Source organism: Leopardus geoffroyi, chromosome D3 (assembly GCF_018350155.1).
Source record: "Leopardus geoffroyi isolate Oge1 chromosome D3, O.geoffroyi_Oge1_pat1.0, whole genome shotgun sequence".
In the NCBI taxonomy this organism is placed as follows: domain Eukaryota; kingdom Metazoa; phylum Chordata; class Mammalia; order Carnivora; family Felidae; genus Leopardus; species Leopardus geoffroyi.
This window is the reverse complement of record NC_059339.1, coordinates 44274315-44292831: the sequence shown is the minus strand read 5'-3', so window position 1 is coordinate 44292831 and position 18517 is coordinate 44274315. Positions and strand designations below refer to the sequence as shown.

Sequence of the window (18517 nt, the reverse complement as noted above, 5' to 3'; positions counted from 1 at the left end):
CTCAACACCCAAAAAACAAATAATCCAGTCAAGAAACGGGCAGAAATGGACATCAATAGACACTTCTCCAAAGAACACATCCAGATGGCCAACCAACACATGAAAAAATGCTTCACATCACTCATCATTGGGGAAATACAAATTAAAACCACAATGAGGTATCACCTCACACATCAGAATGGCTAACATTAACAACTCAGGCAACAACAGATGCTGGTAAAGATGTGGAGAAAGACTATCTCTTCTGCACTGCTGGTGGGAATGCAAACAGGTGCAGCCACTATGGCAAACAGTATAGTTTCCTCAAAAAACTAAAAACAGAACTACCCTACGACCCAGCAATTGCACTACTAGGTATTTATCCAAGGGATACAGGTATGTTGTTTTGAAGGGACACATGCACCCCAATGACAGCAGCACTATCAACAATAGCCAAAGTATGGAAAGACCCCAAATGTCCATTGATGGATGAATGGATAAAGAAGATGTGGTATATATATACAATGGAGTATTACTCGGCAATCAAAAAGAATGAAATCTTGCCATTTGCAACTACATGGATGAAACTAGAGGGTATTCTGCTAAGCGAAATTAGAGAAAGACAAATATCGTATGACTTTACTTATATGAGGACTTTAAGACATATAACACATGAACACAAGGGAAGGGAAGCAAAAAGAATATAAAAACAGGGAGGGAGACAAAACATAAGAGACTCTTAAATATGGAGAACAAACAGAGGGTTACTGGAGGGGTTGTGGGAGGGGGATGGCGTAATGGGTAAGGGGCATTAAGGAATCTACTCCTGAAATCACTGTTGCACTATTTGCTAAATTGGATGTAAATTAAAAAACAAACAACAAAAAACAAACAAAAAAACCCATGCGACTTTAAAATTGTTTAAAAACTAAGACCTAACACGTTTCTTTCTGAAAACAGCAAACACTGTCTGCTACATAGAATTGATCTGAAGGTTAAAAGAAGTAACATGTAAAGGGTTTAGCATAGAACCTCACAGATTAAGCACTCTGGTATTTGACAAATAGTACTGTCCACTAAAAAAATTCCTTTGTAACAACTGCATTAGATCTATAAAACAGTAAGAAAAATCTGGCACAGAACCAGCATTAAGTATGTATCAGTTGATACACTATCAATAAAGAGGTTATTTAAAATTCACCACGATAGGGGCACTTGGCTGGCTCAGTCAATAAAGCATGCGACTCTTTATCTCAGGGTTAATTTGAGCCCTATGTTGGGTGTAGGGATTACTTAAAAATAAAATCTTAAAAAAGTCACCAGGACAATTGCATTAAACTTATAAATTAGGGAATTCACATCTTTACACTGGCTTTCCTACCCTGATATATGGCACTAGTTTTGGTTTTGAGACTCAGGAATTTTCTAAAAAACTAGAATGGAGGGGCGCCTGGGTGGCACAGTTGGTTAAGCGTCCGACTTCAGCCAGGTCACGATCTCGCGGTCCGTGAGTTCGAGCCCGGCGTCGGGCTCTGGGCTGATGGCTCAGAGCCTGGAGCCTGTTTCAGATTCTGTGTCTCCCTCTCTCTCTGCCCCTCCCCCGTTCATGCTCTGTCTCTCTCTGTCCCAAAAATAAATAAACGTTGAAAAAAAAATTTTTTTTAAAAAACGAGAATGGAATGTTGTCCCCGTTCCCAAGCCCTTAAAGGGGAAAACGTTCTAGAAAACATGGAAAAATTTTAAAGACAAAGTGGTTGTAGTAACTCATGGGTTCTACTTGTCTTACACATCACACTATAATTTCTGTAGTTCATCAAATATAAAACATCTATTTTTAGTTGCACTTGTTATTTTACAAGGAAAAAAAAACTTGATTTACATTTGATACCAAACCTGAATTTATACCATGTAAGAAAATTTCAATTTCAGAAATAGTAAAACACACCTAATGATACACAAAATACTTTGGTATAATCTTAACAAAATGCTCTAAGTATGGTCAATCCTCATTATTCACGGGTTCTGTATTGGGGAAGTCACTTGCTAAAATTTATTTGTAACTCCAAAATTAATACTTATGGTGCTTTCCTGGTCATGCATGAACATGCATAGAGCAGCAAAACATTTTGTCACCTGAAATGAGTGTTCCCAGGTGAGGGTGAACAAAGCAATACTCTGCCTGGTTTCAATTCTTACTGTAAACAAATGTCCTTTTCATGGTCTGTGTAGTGCCACATTTTTTCTATTCTGTAATTTTGTTTAAAAGCCCCTAAGTTAGTGCTCTTGTCTCCTAAGCACAAGGCTGTGATGTGGGGCCCCTAGCTGGCTCAGTCGGTATAGCATGTAACTACATCTTGGGGTTGTGAGTTGAAGCCCCACATCAAACATTGAGTTTTGCCTTTTGGAGGACACCTGTTAGAAGAGTTTTCTTCAGGCATGAGTTACGATGCTGTTGGTCATGAATTCAATGTAAGGGAAACAATATATATTAAATACAGAGTCTTTAAATAGATACACACATAAACCAAGGTTATGTACTAATCCTTTCATGAAAATGTGTCACATAGAAACCTAGCCCTGCATTTTCCCTAGAAGCAATGGTCAGTATTCACTATTTCAGTTCTTCGCAACTTTATTACAACAGAACTACTGTAATAAGAATCAACTGCATCTGGGGCGCCTGGGTGGCGCAGTCGGTTAAGCGTCCGACTTCAGCCAGGTCACGATCTCGCGGTCCATGAGTTCAAGCCCCGCGTTGGGCTCTGGGCTGATGGCTTGGAGCCTGGAACCTGTTTCCGATTCTGTGTCTCCCTCTCTCTCTGCCCCTCCCCCGTTCATGCTCTGTCTCTCTCTGTCCCAAAAATAAATGAACGTTGAAAAAAAAAAAAATTTAAAAAAAAAAAAAAAAGAAGAATCAACTGCATCTAGAAACTTTGGTGTTATTTTTTCTAAAATGAATCACTAACATACTAACTTTATCCATGATATATGAAATAAAACTTTAAACCTTTACTGAAAAACGTGTTCAGAAAAATAGCACACTACCATGTTCCTAGACAGAAACTAGTAAATATTCCCATGAGACTTTTCACATTACAAAACAAGGACCAGTATCAGGCATCCTTTTTTTTTCCCCCTTATAAAGTTTTTATTTTGAGAGACACAGAGAAAGAGAAAGAGAGAGAGCATGAGCAAACAGGAGGGGCAGAGAAAGAGAGAGAATCCCAAGCAGGCTCCATGCTGTCAGTGAGGAGCCAGACGTGGTGCTCAATACCACGAACCAGGAGAACCAGAGTCAAAGTCAAAAGTTGGACGCCCAACTGAGCCACCCAGGCACCCCCAGACATTCTTTTCTGTTGCTATTTTAATTGGAGTATCTCTGGAAAATGTCTGCTATTGACTTAAGAATTTCTTCATCGTGTTAAAGAATTAGCTTTTAGTTTTCAGGAACAACTGCTGTTAAATATTATTCTGATATCTGTTAGAGAATTATGTGGATTTTGTTTGCTGTCTATATTGATACATTTCTCTTTTTTAAGGTGGGGTGGGGGAAGATGGGTAGAGGGAGAGAGAGAACCCCAAGCAGAGATGAGGGGCTCAGTCCCATGACCCTGGGACCATGATCTGAGCCGAAGTCATGAGCCAGACACTCTATGGACTGAGCCACCCAGGCACCCCTGTTATCAATACATTTCAAAACACTGAGCTATCCTGCATAACCCAACATAATCATAATAGATTAAAACATGCTATGAAATTTAATTTTCTATTATTTCACTTATGGTTTTCTAAACTCATAATACATTTCATTAAGAAAACTTTCACATATAAAACCTTAAGCTTTAAGAGACCATTTATGTGCAAAATGCAGAAACACTAAGATCCTATATACTGTCTTGGGGAAAAGGATCAAGGGAAGCGTATCACAGTCTGGTCTGTTTTCTATTCACTGCAGTGCTTCCTTTATAGCTAATAATGGCAATCAGTTCAAACAGCTTTTTCTTCAATTTCTTTTCACATAAAAATGAAACAATGACCTCTAGTGGAATAAACTCAATCTACACCAACTGTACTTTAGTCTTATATTTATATATTTTTTGATTGATTCATACCGTAAACACCTAAATGTTAACATTTCCACAAAAAAAAGTTTAAAATCTTTTGTTACTTTGGCATTTGACTTAAAATCAAAATGAACTTTCTATATAAACTGCTTTTAAAACAGACCAGGTTTTGTGAAGTACTCTATCACCAGAGCATTCGCAATTTGTAATTACCTACTGATATTTAACTCTGCTTCCCTTTTAGCCTAAAGCTCCATGAGGGCAGGAGTCAACTCATGTTTATTCACGTGTGCAAAGTCTGTTCTGACTGCCCCTTTAAAATCTGCTCTCCACCATACAGTATCATTGGGCTCCCTTGCCTTCTATGTGGGGTTCAATAGGAGCACCACAGATCAAAGATGGAAAATCACTGAGACACACACAAAACGCACAAATGCACTTCTCTCTCCCTCAATGTGAATAACCATCTAACGGGACCTATACCTTCTTTTTAGATAATCTGTGCAGAAAATTTCCTTCACATTTAGAAAATAAAACAAAACCCCATGTGCATGATTAAATGTAAATACAGATTTAGTCTCCCCCTCCCCCCCATTCTCAGGTGTTTTCCTTAGCATGCGAACAAATGGTAGGAAGCTCTACAAGGAACTGCATATACTGTGACATATTTTTCTCTAAACTTAACCAATTGCAACAATTGGAAAAAATTCAATTTTGTCGTCAAATAAAGTAGGTCTCTTTCTTTTTGTTCTTTAAGGACTTGTAAAAGTACTTGATAAAGGAGCCACCAACAGGTACATTTCACATTAACAGGTTTTGACACTGCTCACAACTGATAATCTAGTAAATGTTATCTGCAGTTTCAACTCAAGAGAATGTAAAACTGTATTCTATTGAGATTAAAACAAAACAAAAACCCATTAACAAAGACAACTAAGTCTAAGACTCCTGAATTGGAAGTCTCCATAAAGTAAAACCCAGGAAAGGGGAATCAATTTCAGACTGAATCCAGAGAACGTTAATTCCTGAAGTACCAAAATGAACTTATTATTTCACTTGTAGGCAGGTTCTACAGAATGGAGTCAAAGTAAAACAATAAAATGCATATTCAGTGCATGTGATATAGGTACATATTCTACATACATTCATACAAAAACTTTAGTTCAAAAATTAAAAGTCTGATCTAAGAATGAAATCAGTCTGTGATTGCCTAGTAGAAAGGCTTAGCTCCTACTATGTAAATATCATGAATCTATATGAACTATTAAAATTTGACAGTCAATAGACAACTGTGTCCTACATTTATGTTTATTAAAAACTGACATAAACAAAGCCTGTACAAAAAATATTCCAAATCACGTATCACTTTGAAATAGTAATCTTGAGAGACATTATCGCCTAGGACCCCCTCTTCCTCTACCCCGACCACGTCCTCTTCCTCTTCCTCGGCCTCGGCCTCTTCCTGCAACTAAGAAAAAAGAAAAACAAAGCAAGGTTAATTCTCTTCTGCAATGATGTTACCTGGGCCACCACAAACAACATCTAGAGGAAAGAAAACTTTAACCCAGCTTCTCTCAAATATGACCTCACAGCCATCCTTCCAATACATTATCATGCAGAACCCAAAGCTGCTGGCCTGCAAAGATAATTTTTATTTCATTTGATCTATGAGAAATTCACCAGGTTTATAAATATTTTTCTTTTTATCATGTCTCAACTTCACAAAATAAAATCCAAATGATCTGAACCTTACACAAGATGGAAGAGATATCCTATCAATGGAACAGAACATGAACACCATGTGCCAGACTTTTCTGTTACTGTATAGAACCCAAGTTCAAAATTCAAAGCCAAGTCTAAAATACATTATATCAAACAACCTTATGACTCCAGAATCTTAAGTCATTTGATCCAATCATAACCAAGTACTTTAATCCTTACAGCAATATTCCTGTAGGCTGGTCATCCTAACCCTACTTGAATATTATAGTGACAAAAAACTCATTTCTCAAATGAACTTTTTCTATCTTCAGAGAGCGATGAATACTAAAAAAATCCTCACATGAAGTTCTAGTCAGTCACATTCTAAACTTCTACCCCTTGTTGCCAACCTTATCGTTCAAAGAAGCAGAGTTAAGTCTAGGACTCCTGTTAAAACAAGGCAGATTAAGCACATTTATCTCCAATTCCTTCTGAAATACTACTCATGACAGGAAAGGAGTAAAAACAATAAATACCCATTAAGAGAAAAATGGAGGGAGGGAATACAGTGGTTGAAAAAATTCAGAAAGTAGACTAAGAACTGTAAATGTTTAGTAAAGGAAGAATAACTCCTAGAAAACCTAGGACCTTAGAAGCCAAGGGTGAGATGAGGCAGGTGGCTGAAAACAAAATGGTTGACAATCATGTGGAGCAAGACTGGCGAGTCTTCTCTTCCACACCTTGCAAAAGCTAATGATTATTTCCCTGACAGGTACATAGGAGAGAAAAGGTAAAATAAACCTAAAGACATTGAAGCAGAAATCTTCAGATTTGAAAATATATGCAAAGTGGATAACAGCAAGAGGCACAGAACTGATGGGAAGGGAATGGGTATTAATTTAGCATTTTTCAAGCTATAGGCTGCAACCTAAAATTTTTCTGAACTAAAAGAGGACAGGAAACATACGGGTTTTTGCATGTATTAGAATTCAGGAATTCTGAGATTTTTGTTTCAGTTATATAAATGAATGATACAAAGTGTATTTCCTAGTGTGGGAGGAAGGCAAAAAAAGTCTCAAAATCAAGACCCTGTATTAACTGAGGGTCTACAAAACACCCAGCCCCTTTCTCCTGCTTTGCTCCTATAATGCTGGCTACCAGGCATATATCCCCCACCATAGATGACTGGAATCTTTTCGTGAAAAAAAAACAAGCTCCAGAAACCACTCTAGATGATGAAATTTTGGGTCTCCTCAGTGAAGAGGTCAATTAACTCTTGAGCCACTCTATAGTGAGACCCGCCAATTCAGAAGTCCAGCCTCCCTTCCCAGAACTTGTCTTTTCAGGGTTCTTGTTAAATAATAGATGGCCAGGGACACCTGGGTGACTCAGTCTGTTAAGCATCTGACTTCAGCTCATGATCTCATGGTTCGTGTGTTCAAGCCCCTCACTGGGCTCTGCACTGACAGTGCGGAGCCTGCCTGGGATTCTCTTTGACTCCCTCTCAAACATAAATAGGTGGTTACCAAAGGAATGAGGGATGGGAGAATGGGTGAAATAAGGTGATGGGATTAATGAATGCACTCATCATGATGACCACGAGGCAACATATGGAATTGCTGAATCACTGTACTGCACACCTGAAACTAATATAATATTGTTATGTTAACTCACTGGAATTAAAAAAATAAATAAAAAAAAATAAAAAGAGAAACCCAAGAATATAATGCCGAGTACAAAATAAAACTTAAAAAAAGAGGGGCACCTGGGTGGCTCAGTCGGTTGAGCGACCGACTTCAGCTCAGGTCATAATCTCACGGTCTGTGAGTTTGAGCCCTGCATCGGGCTCTGTGCCCACAGCTCAAAGCCTGGAGCCTGCTTCAGATTCTGTGCCTCCCTCTCTCTCTGCCCCTCCCCCCACTCATGCTCTGTCTCTCTCTCTCTCTGTCAAAAATAGAAAAAACAGAAAAATAAGAGAAAAGACTTAGACAATCACTCAAAAGACCCAATTATTAAGAATTTCAGGAAGAAAGAGGGGCTCCTGGGTGACTCAGTCAGTTAAGCGTCTGACTTTGGCTCAGGTCATGATCTCGTGGATGGTGGGTTCAAGCCCTACATCGGGCTCTGTGCTGACAGCTCAGAGCCTGGAGCCTACTTCAGATTCTGTGTCTCCCTCTCTCTCTGCCCCTCCACTGCTCACTCTCTCTCTCTCAAAAATAAATAAACATTAAAAAAATTAAAAAAAAAAAAAATCCAGGAAGAAAGAACAGTAAGTAAAGAGAAGACATTTATCAGAGCTACACATACCATTTCTTAGCTTGAAAGGCAAGAATACCCATATTGAAGGGGTCCACCAAACAGCCAAAACAACAAAATGGAGGAAACAATACAGAGAGCAAGCAAAGACCCTATGCCAAGTCATTAAAAAAGTTCAGAACAACAGGAATAGAGAGTTAAATCTCCAAATCTTCCAAAGTGTGTAAAGGGTCGGGGACTAGGATATGCAAAGGGACAAGAAGAACAGCATCAGTCTTTGGTATCAACACCAGAAACCATAATAAATACTATATGCATGCACAGCAAGTACAGGGAATCAAAACAAAATAAAAAAATCTGTGGTGTTTGCAAATGTTAAATACACATTCACAAAAACATTTATAATCTTTCAAACTTACCAGCTTCCCTTTTCTTAGATTTCACCTTCGGTTCAACATCCACAAGTAGTGTATCCAGAGGTAAGCTGTCTGGCAGAATAAAATATCGAATGTTATTTCCTCGAATACTCAGTGTTTCCAGTTGTACTGGTTCTCTATTCTTCAAAGTCATTTTCACTGCTTTAAGATGTGTATTCATGCTGACATCTACACCTAGAGGGGGAAAAAGAGGGCAATTATTAGCACGATAAAGAAGGCAACCAGTTTACCTATCAGGCCACAGTAAATACCAGAGAGTGCTATCTGTTCTGCTACAGTGCACACTTCTAAGATATAATTTAATACAATTAGTAAATGGGTGAATGTCAGTATAAACCAGAAATCCTTTCTTCAAAGATTATCCCCAGGACATTAATGTTTTGCACAGTTAGATATGCTTACAGATGTGAATGCAACAAGCTCTGGAGGAATGCGAGTGGTATCCATGACTCATTCTCACTGTGCCCAGGTATTCTCATCTCAGGGTGAGCAATCTTTATTGCATGTTCTCTGTCTCCATAAATTCCTTATACCCCATTCCACCAAATTAGATTCATCCTTCTCTTAAATATAAAGTTCTATTTGTACTGCAGTATTTTTTGTTACTATGAATTTAACACGTCTTTTTTTTTTTTTTTTAAAGGAACATTACTGTTTTTGTTAGTATTTTAATTACCAAGTTGCCCAGGTTTTAAATGGTCTGCTTCAAACTATTTTTCCTATGTTTCCAGTTTGAGATTTTACAAAGTAAAAACAATTTTCTAGAATGAATATATGGCAGTATAGTAGAAATACCCAATTACTGGAGCCTTTACCAACATAGCTGAACAAATGGGATAACTAAAGATCTAGTTAATTTTTATTAAATTGAGTTTATTTTTTTGAGACAGATAGCAAGCAAGGGAGGGGTAGAGACAAAGAGGGAGACAGAGAATCCTAAGCAGGCTCCACGCTGTCAGTGAAGAGCTTGATGCAGGGCTCCAACCCACAAACTGTGAGATCATGACCTGGGCTGAAATCAAGAGTCGGATGTCTAACTGACTCAGCCACCCAGGTACCCCAAGATCTAGTTAATTTCTGACCCTAGGCAGTTAGGCCAGAAACATGAATTCTTTCAACTTTCCCAACTTCCATCTCAAATTTATTAGTTTTATTACTAATCTTTTCCTCCTTCTTTTGAAAAAGAAGAGATCCTCTTCTTTTCCAAAATTAATATACTTTTGAGATAGTCTATCTCCTTGGGGATCTTGATCCATCAAGGGAGAGGAAAAAATGAGATGTATGAGTGCTTTCTACATGTTAGGAACTGCGTGTTAAAACGTTTTAACTTGGGGCGCCTGGGTGGCGCAGTCGGTTAAGCGTCCGACTTCAGCCAGGTCACGATCTCGCGGTCAGTGAGTTCGAGCCCCGCGTCAGGCTCTGGGCTGATGGCTCAGAGCCTGGAGCCTGTTTCCGATTCTGTGTCTCCCTCTCTCTCTGCCCCTCCCCCGTTCATACTCTGTCTCTCTCTGTCCCAAAAATAAATAAACGTTGAAAAAAAAAAAATTAAAAAAAAAAAAAAAAAAAAAACGTTTTAACTTAATCCTCAATATCCTTATTATGAGGACTAAAACACATAGGATGCAAGAAACTTGTAACCTGTAACTTGTAACAGTAACTAGTGTTACTGAGGGGAATAGAACAGATTTTCGTAAATTTTGCTCACCCTATGAGCTGAAAATCTTCCCCCACCCGGGGTATCGCTTATTAAGTACCTACTATATATGTTAGGCAAACCTTATATTATGTTTTTTTGTGTCAAGCATCACTAGATTTTGAGTTCCTAAAAAGTGGGAAGAACACTCTCCTTCCTCCACCACATCTAATACAGATTTCCGGAGAGAGCAAACTAAATCCTTACTTATGGAGTTTCAAAAGAATAGCAATTACTCTTCCTCAGATATGGTCACGGACCATATGGTATTGAAACTTTATACTGTACCAATTTCCTTTCAAAGCAATTCGTGTTGCAAATGTGAGTATATTCAAATATTATCACCATATTAACACCAATTAACACCATATATTTCTCTTGGTGTACTCGGATGCTGGATCTACACATTAAAAATTTATAGGGGCTCCTGGGTGGCTTGCTCAGTTGAGCATCTGACTCTTGGTTCTGGCTCAGGTTACGAACCCAGGGTCATGGGATCGAGCCCCATGTTGGACTCCAGGCTGAGTGTGGAGCTTAAGATTCTCTCTCTCTCTGCTCCTCTCCCCTGCTTGTGTGCTCTAAAAAATAATAATAATAAATTAAATTAAATTATTTATAAACTTACAGTTTAAATATTTCAGAGACTGGGATCACATGCTAAGATAGCATTTTCATTCATTTGGCTCAGAAATTGTTTTGAAGTTTTGCAATCTTGGGGGGACTACCTACCATGAGTGAATATCCACCACAAGTGAAAAATCACAGTAGCCTTAAATATAAAACTACGCATACAATATTATTAAAGCAAAGAGTTAGACACATAAGAAAAAAAAATAAAAGTAAATACTCCCAAATACTCTATTTCCCATATATATTTTCACCCAAGGTAATCAAACATGAAAAACCCATCCTCTATCTTCAAGGACTTACTGGTCTAGAAGGTGGAAGAGGTAGAAAAAAGTGTTATAAAAAGCCATCCTGTATCCATACCTGTGATTGTTCCATGGACCTGTGTTCCATTCTTTAATTCAATGGTTACAGTTTCATGACTCAATTTCATCAAAAATCTATAAAAAACGTGGAAATAAAACAACAAATGTTCACCTTTAACACTTTAAAATCTTTTGAGTGAAAGAGTGAAATTTCTAGATGTTCAAAATCTGCTGTAGATGCTACCTGCACCAATTCCTATTAATAATCTGCATGACAACTTCAGTTTTCCTTGAATTATACCTTTAATATTTATGAAGGAACGTAATACCAGAAACTGTTATTTGGACATTTCTGATTGTCTAAGCCATTATACAGCTTTATCTCCAAGCCATGCATACAGGTCATAAAATCATTATAATTCACAAAAACTGAAATCAAGAAATTATATGAAGGTAGTGAAAAAGGTACGAACTTACAGTTATAAGGTAAATTAAGTATTAGGAATGTGAGGTACAACATGACTATAGTTAACACTGCTATATGGTACATTTGAAAGCTGCTAAGAGAGTAGATCCTAAAGTTCTCATCACAAGGAAAAAACCTTTTTTCCCCTTTTTTGGTGTCCATAACAGATGATGTATGTTAACTAAACTTACTGTGGTAATCATTTGGCAATATATGTAAGCCAAGTCAAATTATAATAGATAGTAAAAAAAAACTACATGCTTCCTGTATGTATAAACACTAAAAGTCTCCCTTCGTAACTCCCCCCCCCCCATGTATATGGGGAGATTCTTTAGACCATTTTACATGCATCCATAAGCATACAGATGAAATGTTTTTATGCAAACTGAGCCATAACTTTATTGACTTCTATACCTTGTAGTTCTCATTTAGCAGTTTAAAGACATTTAGAAATCACAAATCCATTTATGCAAATCCTTAGCAACACTAACTGTAACCGATCTTCTAGATTTTTGTCACTTCTACAGGGAAAAAAAAGACAATGTGTTTTTCCTTATTATTTGTGAGATTAAACATCTTTTCATGAAGATGGGGAATTTGCATTTCTTCTATGAATTACCTATTCACATTATTCACACACGTTCAATTAGGTCAAAAGTTTTTTTATTTTCTACCAGTTTGCCACAGCCATTCGTGTTTTGTTTGTGGTTTTCATTTTTATATTGTTAAATTTCTGAATCTTCCTCAAGTATTAATCTGTGTAAGAGTATATTCCCGCCCCAAGACTGTAAAAAGTCTTATTTCTTCTACTTTTCTATTTTGAGTTTTAATCTACCTGGAATTAATCTCTTTTCCATGCAGCATGAGGTAGAAATCTACCTTTATTCTTGGCTCAAGTCATGATCTTGCGTTTCATGAGACTGAGCCCCACGTCAGGCTCTGTGCTCACAGGATGGAGCCTGCTTGGGACTGACTCTCTCTCTCTCTCTCTCTCTGTCCCTCCCCTGCTCACACTCTCTCTCTAAATAAACATTAAAAATAAATAAAATGTTCCCATTTATGTGGGTATGTCCCCACACAACTTATACTTTCATATCGTCTTCATCATGAATTTTCTAATGAGGACATTCTCCTACATAATCATAATACCACAATCACATGCAGGATGATGAACAATAATCCTTCACTATGATCCAATAATGTCCACATTCAAAATTTCTAATCTATGATATAGACTTTGTACACCCTATCATAGTATCACACTGAATGGTACATGTAGGATCACCTATTTTTCTCCCCCACTAGACTACTGCTTAGGGTAGGGATCAAGACCTTTACACCTAATCCTGGACGGTCATGGGCACTAAATCAACAGTTCGCTGAAATGTTTCAATGGCTAAACAAGAAGACAATCTTAAAATACCACTTTTTTAGTGGCACTGCCAGCCATGGAAAAGGGGGATACTTGGATTGCGACATATTAAGTCCCAAATTTTAAAAAGTTAATCTGACTTGTATAAAGATCCATTATGTTGAATACTTCTCATATTTGCTGTCAAGGAAAGAAAGTCTCTCTCAATAAATTGTTAATGCTTTATTTCACTGGGTAAGAATTCTTTAATTTACCTCTACAATAATCACATAACTATATTAGCCTAGAATTTCATCTAATAGTTTCTTTCCATGATCAAACTTTGGTTTTCAAAAAATCTTTTATTTTGGGGCACCTGGCTGGCTCAGTAGGCAGAACGAGGAACTCTTGATCTCCGGGTCATGAGTTTGAGCCTCATGTTGGACACAGAGTTTACATAATTTAAAAAAAATAATTAATTGTCCCACTCAGTAATATTTAACTTTTAGAGAAGTCCAAATCGTTTTTGAAAGTAGTATTAAAGTAAAAATAAAACCTTTTAGTAATCAAACAATCTACCATATGGAAGGAAGTAAAAGGAAAACCAAAGTAAGCAAAATGGATTCTGAAGGAACCAAAATACATTTTAACAAGTCCAAGGATGTTTTTTAAATAATATTTATCATTATATGTTATCTGGTAGTCCCTGTGCATGGCAACGAGGATTAAAAATGAATAGGACTAGGCCTCCAAGGAGCTCAAACTCTAATAGAAAGGACAGACACATAAAAGATATTTTATTTTAAAGGTAACTAAATATAAAATGTAATGGATGTAGGCACAGGCTTTTACCAGGAACACAATGTAGCATTGATAGGAGGGAGTCAGTTGACTTCTAGTAAGAAGTCTGAAAAGTTGGAAACACGCAGCAAAAAGAAACCAGAGCAAAGATTTGGGAATAAGAAATAGCACAATGCACAGAGAAATTACAGCTACACTACCAATGGAATGTTAAGTCCCAGAAAATGAGTAGGTAAGAGGTAGGTAATTTCCTTTCATGCGGAGCCCAAGCTGTTAAAGAGCTACTTGAGAATTTTCATCAATGGAGCACCACCACGGTCATATTCACACTGGAAGACAATTTAGGTGGCTAGAGCAGTACATAGGTTAAAATTACAATTATCAAGACACAGGAAAAACAAATAGATCAATGAAACAGAATAGAGTCCAGGAATGGACCCACATTTATATAGTTATTTTTGGGGGACCTGGTTGGCTCAGTCGGTTAAGCATCCGACTCCTGATTTTGGCTGAGGTCATGATCCTAGGGTTGCAGGGATCACCACAGGTTCAGTGTGGAGCCTGCTTAACATTCATATTCTCTCTCTCTCTCTCTCTCTCTCTCTCTCTCTCTCTCTCTCTCTCCCCCGCTGTCCCTCTCCCCAACTTGCTCTCTTTATATTTATATACTAAACATAAGCTATATATGTATACAAATACAAATAAATATGTATATATAAAATAATCTTCTACAAAGGTGCCAATGGGACTGTCAAAGCACTCCAATGGGCAAAGGAAAACCTTTCCAACAAATGATACAATCTATGGTAATAGGGATTTACATTCCCTAAGAATATAGAATAATTGGAAATCTATATTGAAAAAAACAAACCTGGACCCCTAATTCATTCCACTTACCAAAATTAATTCATGACAGATCACAGGCCTAAACATAAAAGTAAAATCATAAAGCTTTAAGAGGAAAACATAGGAGAATAACTTTATGGTTTGAGGGTAGGCAAAAAAATTTCTTGACAGTACACAGATAATCACCATAAAAGGAAAAGCTGGTAAATTAAAACTTCCTCAAAATAAACTACTACTCACAAAAGACATTAAGGAAATGAACAAGCAAGTCAAACTGGGAATAGTTATACCTGACAAAGAACTAGTATGCAGGTTATATAAAGAAAATTCCTACAACTCAATAATAAAACACAATTAACATGAAACACTTCACAAAGATACATGAATAGTCAATAAGCAGGTGAAAAAGTGTTCAACATCATTAGGCATTAGGAAAATGCAAGGGGAGCCTGGGTGGCTCAGTCAGTTAAGCTTAGGCTCAGGTCATCATCTCATGGTTTGTGAGTTTGAGCCCCACATGGGGCCCTGCAACGGACAGTGCTTGGGATTCTCTCTCTACCCCTCCCCCACCCCCCCACACTCTCGCGCTCTCTCTCTCTTTCTCTAAATAAATTTAAAAGGCTTTTTTAAAAAAAGAAAAGAAAACGCAAATTAAAACCATAATAAGACACTACTACACAAGCAATGAAATGGCTAAAATTAAACTGACTACAAATATTGTTAAGGGTGTGGAGCAATTGGAATTCTGATATACTGTTGGTGGGTGTGTAAAATGGTATACAACCGCTTGGGAAAATGATCTGGCATCTTGCTATAGAACTAAAGTATACACGATGCTATGATCCAGCAACTCCACTCCTAAATATCCACCGCCCAAAATGAAAAAAGACTTGCACAAGAATGTTCAAAGCAATTTTAAAGAAAATACACATGTAAGTTTTAAATTTCTAAGATTAAGCAAACACCTAACGTGGGGGCTCACGTTTACAACCTCAAGATCAACTGAGCCAGCCGGGCGCCCCAAAACATGTAACTTTTAAACATACAATGAACTTATCTACTAATAAAATTAAACAAATTACTGATACAAGTCACAATGTGGATGAATCTCAAAAATATAATGCGTAAGACATTTTACACAAGAATGCATACTGCATAATTCCAAATACGTATATGAAATTCTACTGAAACCAAAACTAAGCAATGGTAGAAGAAACTGATTGCCAGGGGGGTTATGAGAACACAAGACTGACTGGGAAGGGCTTGAGGGAAATGAAGTTTTGGTAATGTTCCATATCTCAACAGGCGTTTGGGTTACAGAGGTGTGCAAATTTTTTTAAATTGGCAAATATATACTGTATTTCATAGCATGAGACAGTTACCTCAAGAGGTAAAATAAAAAATCTTGGGTGGAAAAAAAAGAGCCTTTATGGCTTAGTGGTGTGACTGGAATGGTAGTGAAGGTATTGTGGCAGGAAAAATAGACAGTTATCCCAGCCCAGGAACCAAACAGATTTGAATTATCTTCTGATGAATCCTTCACTATCTGAATTCTTTTTACTTACTGAAACTTAAATATCCAATTGATATAGTATCCTTTGGTATCCAAATCCACTATCAAAATTTTAAAAACCAAAGAAAATTGGGTAACAAGAGCTACTTTTAGGAGGTAGGTAAAATTGTGAAAACCTGTCAACTTATCAGTTTATTAAGAGAGAAAGATATCAAAAGACAACACCCAGATTTTTGGTTAAGGTGACAGTAAGGTGCCACCAACCCCTGTACAGAAATAAGTCAACTGAAAATGCAAACCAGTTAAACAACTACTCATTTTCTTGGCACAAAATACACTCTCCAGTAAGAAGACATTTTACTTCTACAGTCTAATACACAGAATAAGATTCAGTACAGCTTTTAAATTTTCCAGGAAAACTGTCACAACCCACAATAACTTTAAATGAGATAAACTGATTCCAAAGAGCATTACACAAAAATTAAATAGATTCAGACTGACAGTTATCAACAAATTGTGAAAATATACTTTAAATTCTGGGGTGTTTTTCTCCAAAGCTAAATTCAAACAAAAATAGACTAAAAGTTAACCTTAAATGCCTTCTCTCTATAAACTCCACTCGAAATACATATTCAGGTTTTATATATTTCAACCATACTAGAAATTATCTACTTGTCTGTCTTCACAAAACAGAAAGTTCCAAAAAGGCAAGCATTCTGCCTTTAAAAAATTAAAAAAAAAAAAAAAATCCATTACCAGTGCAGTGTAACAGGTGCCCAGTAACTGATCGCAATTGACAAACCTTGATTCAGACAAGGGACTGACTAGCTGTTACGCTTGTAACTGCTAACTTAATCAGAAACGGTCTCTATGTTCCAGGCCCTCTGCCTCAGGGAAAAACACCAAAACCAAATCTCTTTCCAAGCAGTTTATAATGAATTCCTCAAATCAGTAAACCAATAGGCTCAACTAACCGATCAAGTTTAAACACAGAAATAAAACAGAATGCGATTACCTGCATAAATCAGCCACAAATATGGAAAATGATTCTGCCTGAAGTTGGGAGATTTTTTCCCCCTGAATTAAAGAACTATCTTGAAAGGAAATCTTAGTTGAGTAACCTTAAATCTAAAAAGTTATCAAAAATAAACTAGAAAAAGGTAATGAAATCAGAAGTCCAACACTGATTTAAGACATTTCGGAAATGAGTTTCATTATTTCCAGATAGTCCTGAAGCTTCTAGGTACTTTTTTAAAGTTCATTAATTTAACTCAACGCATAAAATTTTTGTATCTCCCACGTTCTCAGGGAGCGAACACTTAGTTATATTTGCGGTTCCTGCAGGCAGAGAGGGACCAGAAAAGTAACCTAGACTAAGAGCAGAAATTCCAATGAAATGAAAATCTTCAACTAACCGAAAATAAGAGCTTGTAAGCCTGGCGCTGCACCTTTAAGACCTCTTAGACACTAGATGGGACGAAACCGCCAGGCCTTTACGGCCACCTCTCGAAAGATACACGGGATCCGCACGCAATTCAGTCTGAAGCCCAGGCCCAGCGCCCGCGGCGGCGCGGTCAAGATGGGGCGGGAGCAGCGGGCGCGGGAGGCCGTTACCAGGCCGCGCGCGCACGCGGCTTTCGCGCCTCCCGTAATTAAGCAGCCCGGCCTGCCGCTCCCGGCTCAAATGGTCACAGCCCCGACCCGGCTGGGTCACCTCCTCACCTTACGAGCTTCATCCTAGCGGTGCCGGCACTCTTTCGGTCGGATAGCGCACAAAACGAGACCACCCAAATCCAAAAAGCCTAGGAGTATGAATGGCCGGAAACGCCTACTCCCTGGGTACCGACGTAAAGAGCGCGAGAAGCGATGTGAACGCAAAGCGGAAACGCCGGGCCGCGCTGGACCGAATTCCCTTCCGGCCGCGCGGAACGCCACTGCGGCCTCTGGCGGCTGGGGGTGTGTCTTGCGACTGCTGAGGGCGTTTAGACCTGGTACAGGAGGAAATTTCTAGTAAGAGGTGGATTTGAGGATATCAAATCTAGTTAGGGCGCCTTTTGCCACGGCCGGAAGCCGTGTACTATGCAACACTAAATACACTCGTGAACAAAGGAAATTTCTGAGAAAGCTCAAGAGTTACGCTAATTCTTCTTCAACACCAGGAACCTCTGCACTACTTAATGTACCTGAAGGAAATCATACAGATTAACTGATTGTTTTTACTTTAAATTCTGATCACAAAGATACCCTACACTGTGGAGAAATTTTCTAATAAGCTCATAAACTATTTCATACCTTCTGTCTTCTTTCCCTCTGAAACCTTTTATAGGCTCTCAAATCACTTTCTGCTAATATTTCCTACTGTGAGAAAACCAGAAGCCATCCTTCAGCTCTTCTTCCAGTTAGAAGGACAGAAGTATTGTTGCTCCTTTCCAAGGCAAATTCCTCTCCATTGTAGTCTGGATCCCATGTCTCACTTTC

The 18517-nt window shown here is 38.0% G+C and overlaps 1 protein-coding gene across 3 annotated transcripts; it reads right to left on the bottom strand.

Annotated features, from left to right (window-relative positions):
* Positions 1-5337: 5337 nt before the first annotated feature.
* Positions 5338-17908, bottom strand: SNRPD1 (small nuclear ribonucleoprotein D1 polypeptide). 3 transcript variants are annotated; one of them, XM_045457698.1, is made up of 4 exons: positions 17762-17908; positions 11121-11197; positions 8420-8488; positions 5338-5511 (listed from the first exon to the last, which is right to left on the bottom strand). In XM_045457698.1, the coding sequence occupies exons 1-4, from the start codon at positions 17773-17775 to the stop codon at positions 5435-5437; spliced, it is 237 nt and encodes a 78-aa protein (XP_045313654.1). In that variant the 5' UTR covers positions 17776-17908; the 3' UTR covers positions 5338-5434. The 3 variants fall into 3 exon arrangements, with proteins under 3 accessions (XP_045313654.1, XP_045313651.1, XP_045313652.1); XM_045457695.1 differs by having other exon boundaries at positions 8420-8611; positions 17762-17901; XM_045457696.1 differs by lacking the exon at positions 17762-17908 and adding an exon at positions 17455-17597 and having other exon boundaries at positions 8420-8611.
* Between the last annotated feature and the right edge of the window lie 609 nt (positions 17909-18517).

Excerpts from the sequence above, each read along its gene's own strand:
- SNRPD1 (XM_045457695.1), bottom strand. Across the intron at positions 8,612-11,120 it reads GGTCCATGGAACAATCACAG|GTGTAGATGTCAGCATGAAT; the intron begins GTATGGATACAG and ends TTCCCCCTCTAG. Across the intron at positions 5,512-8,419 it reads ATCTAAGAAAAGGGAAGCTG|TTGCAGGAAGAGGCCGAGGC; the intron begins GTAAGTTTGAAA and ends CTTTTTTCTTAG.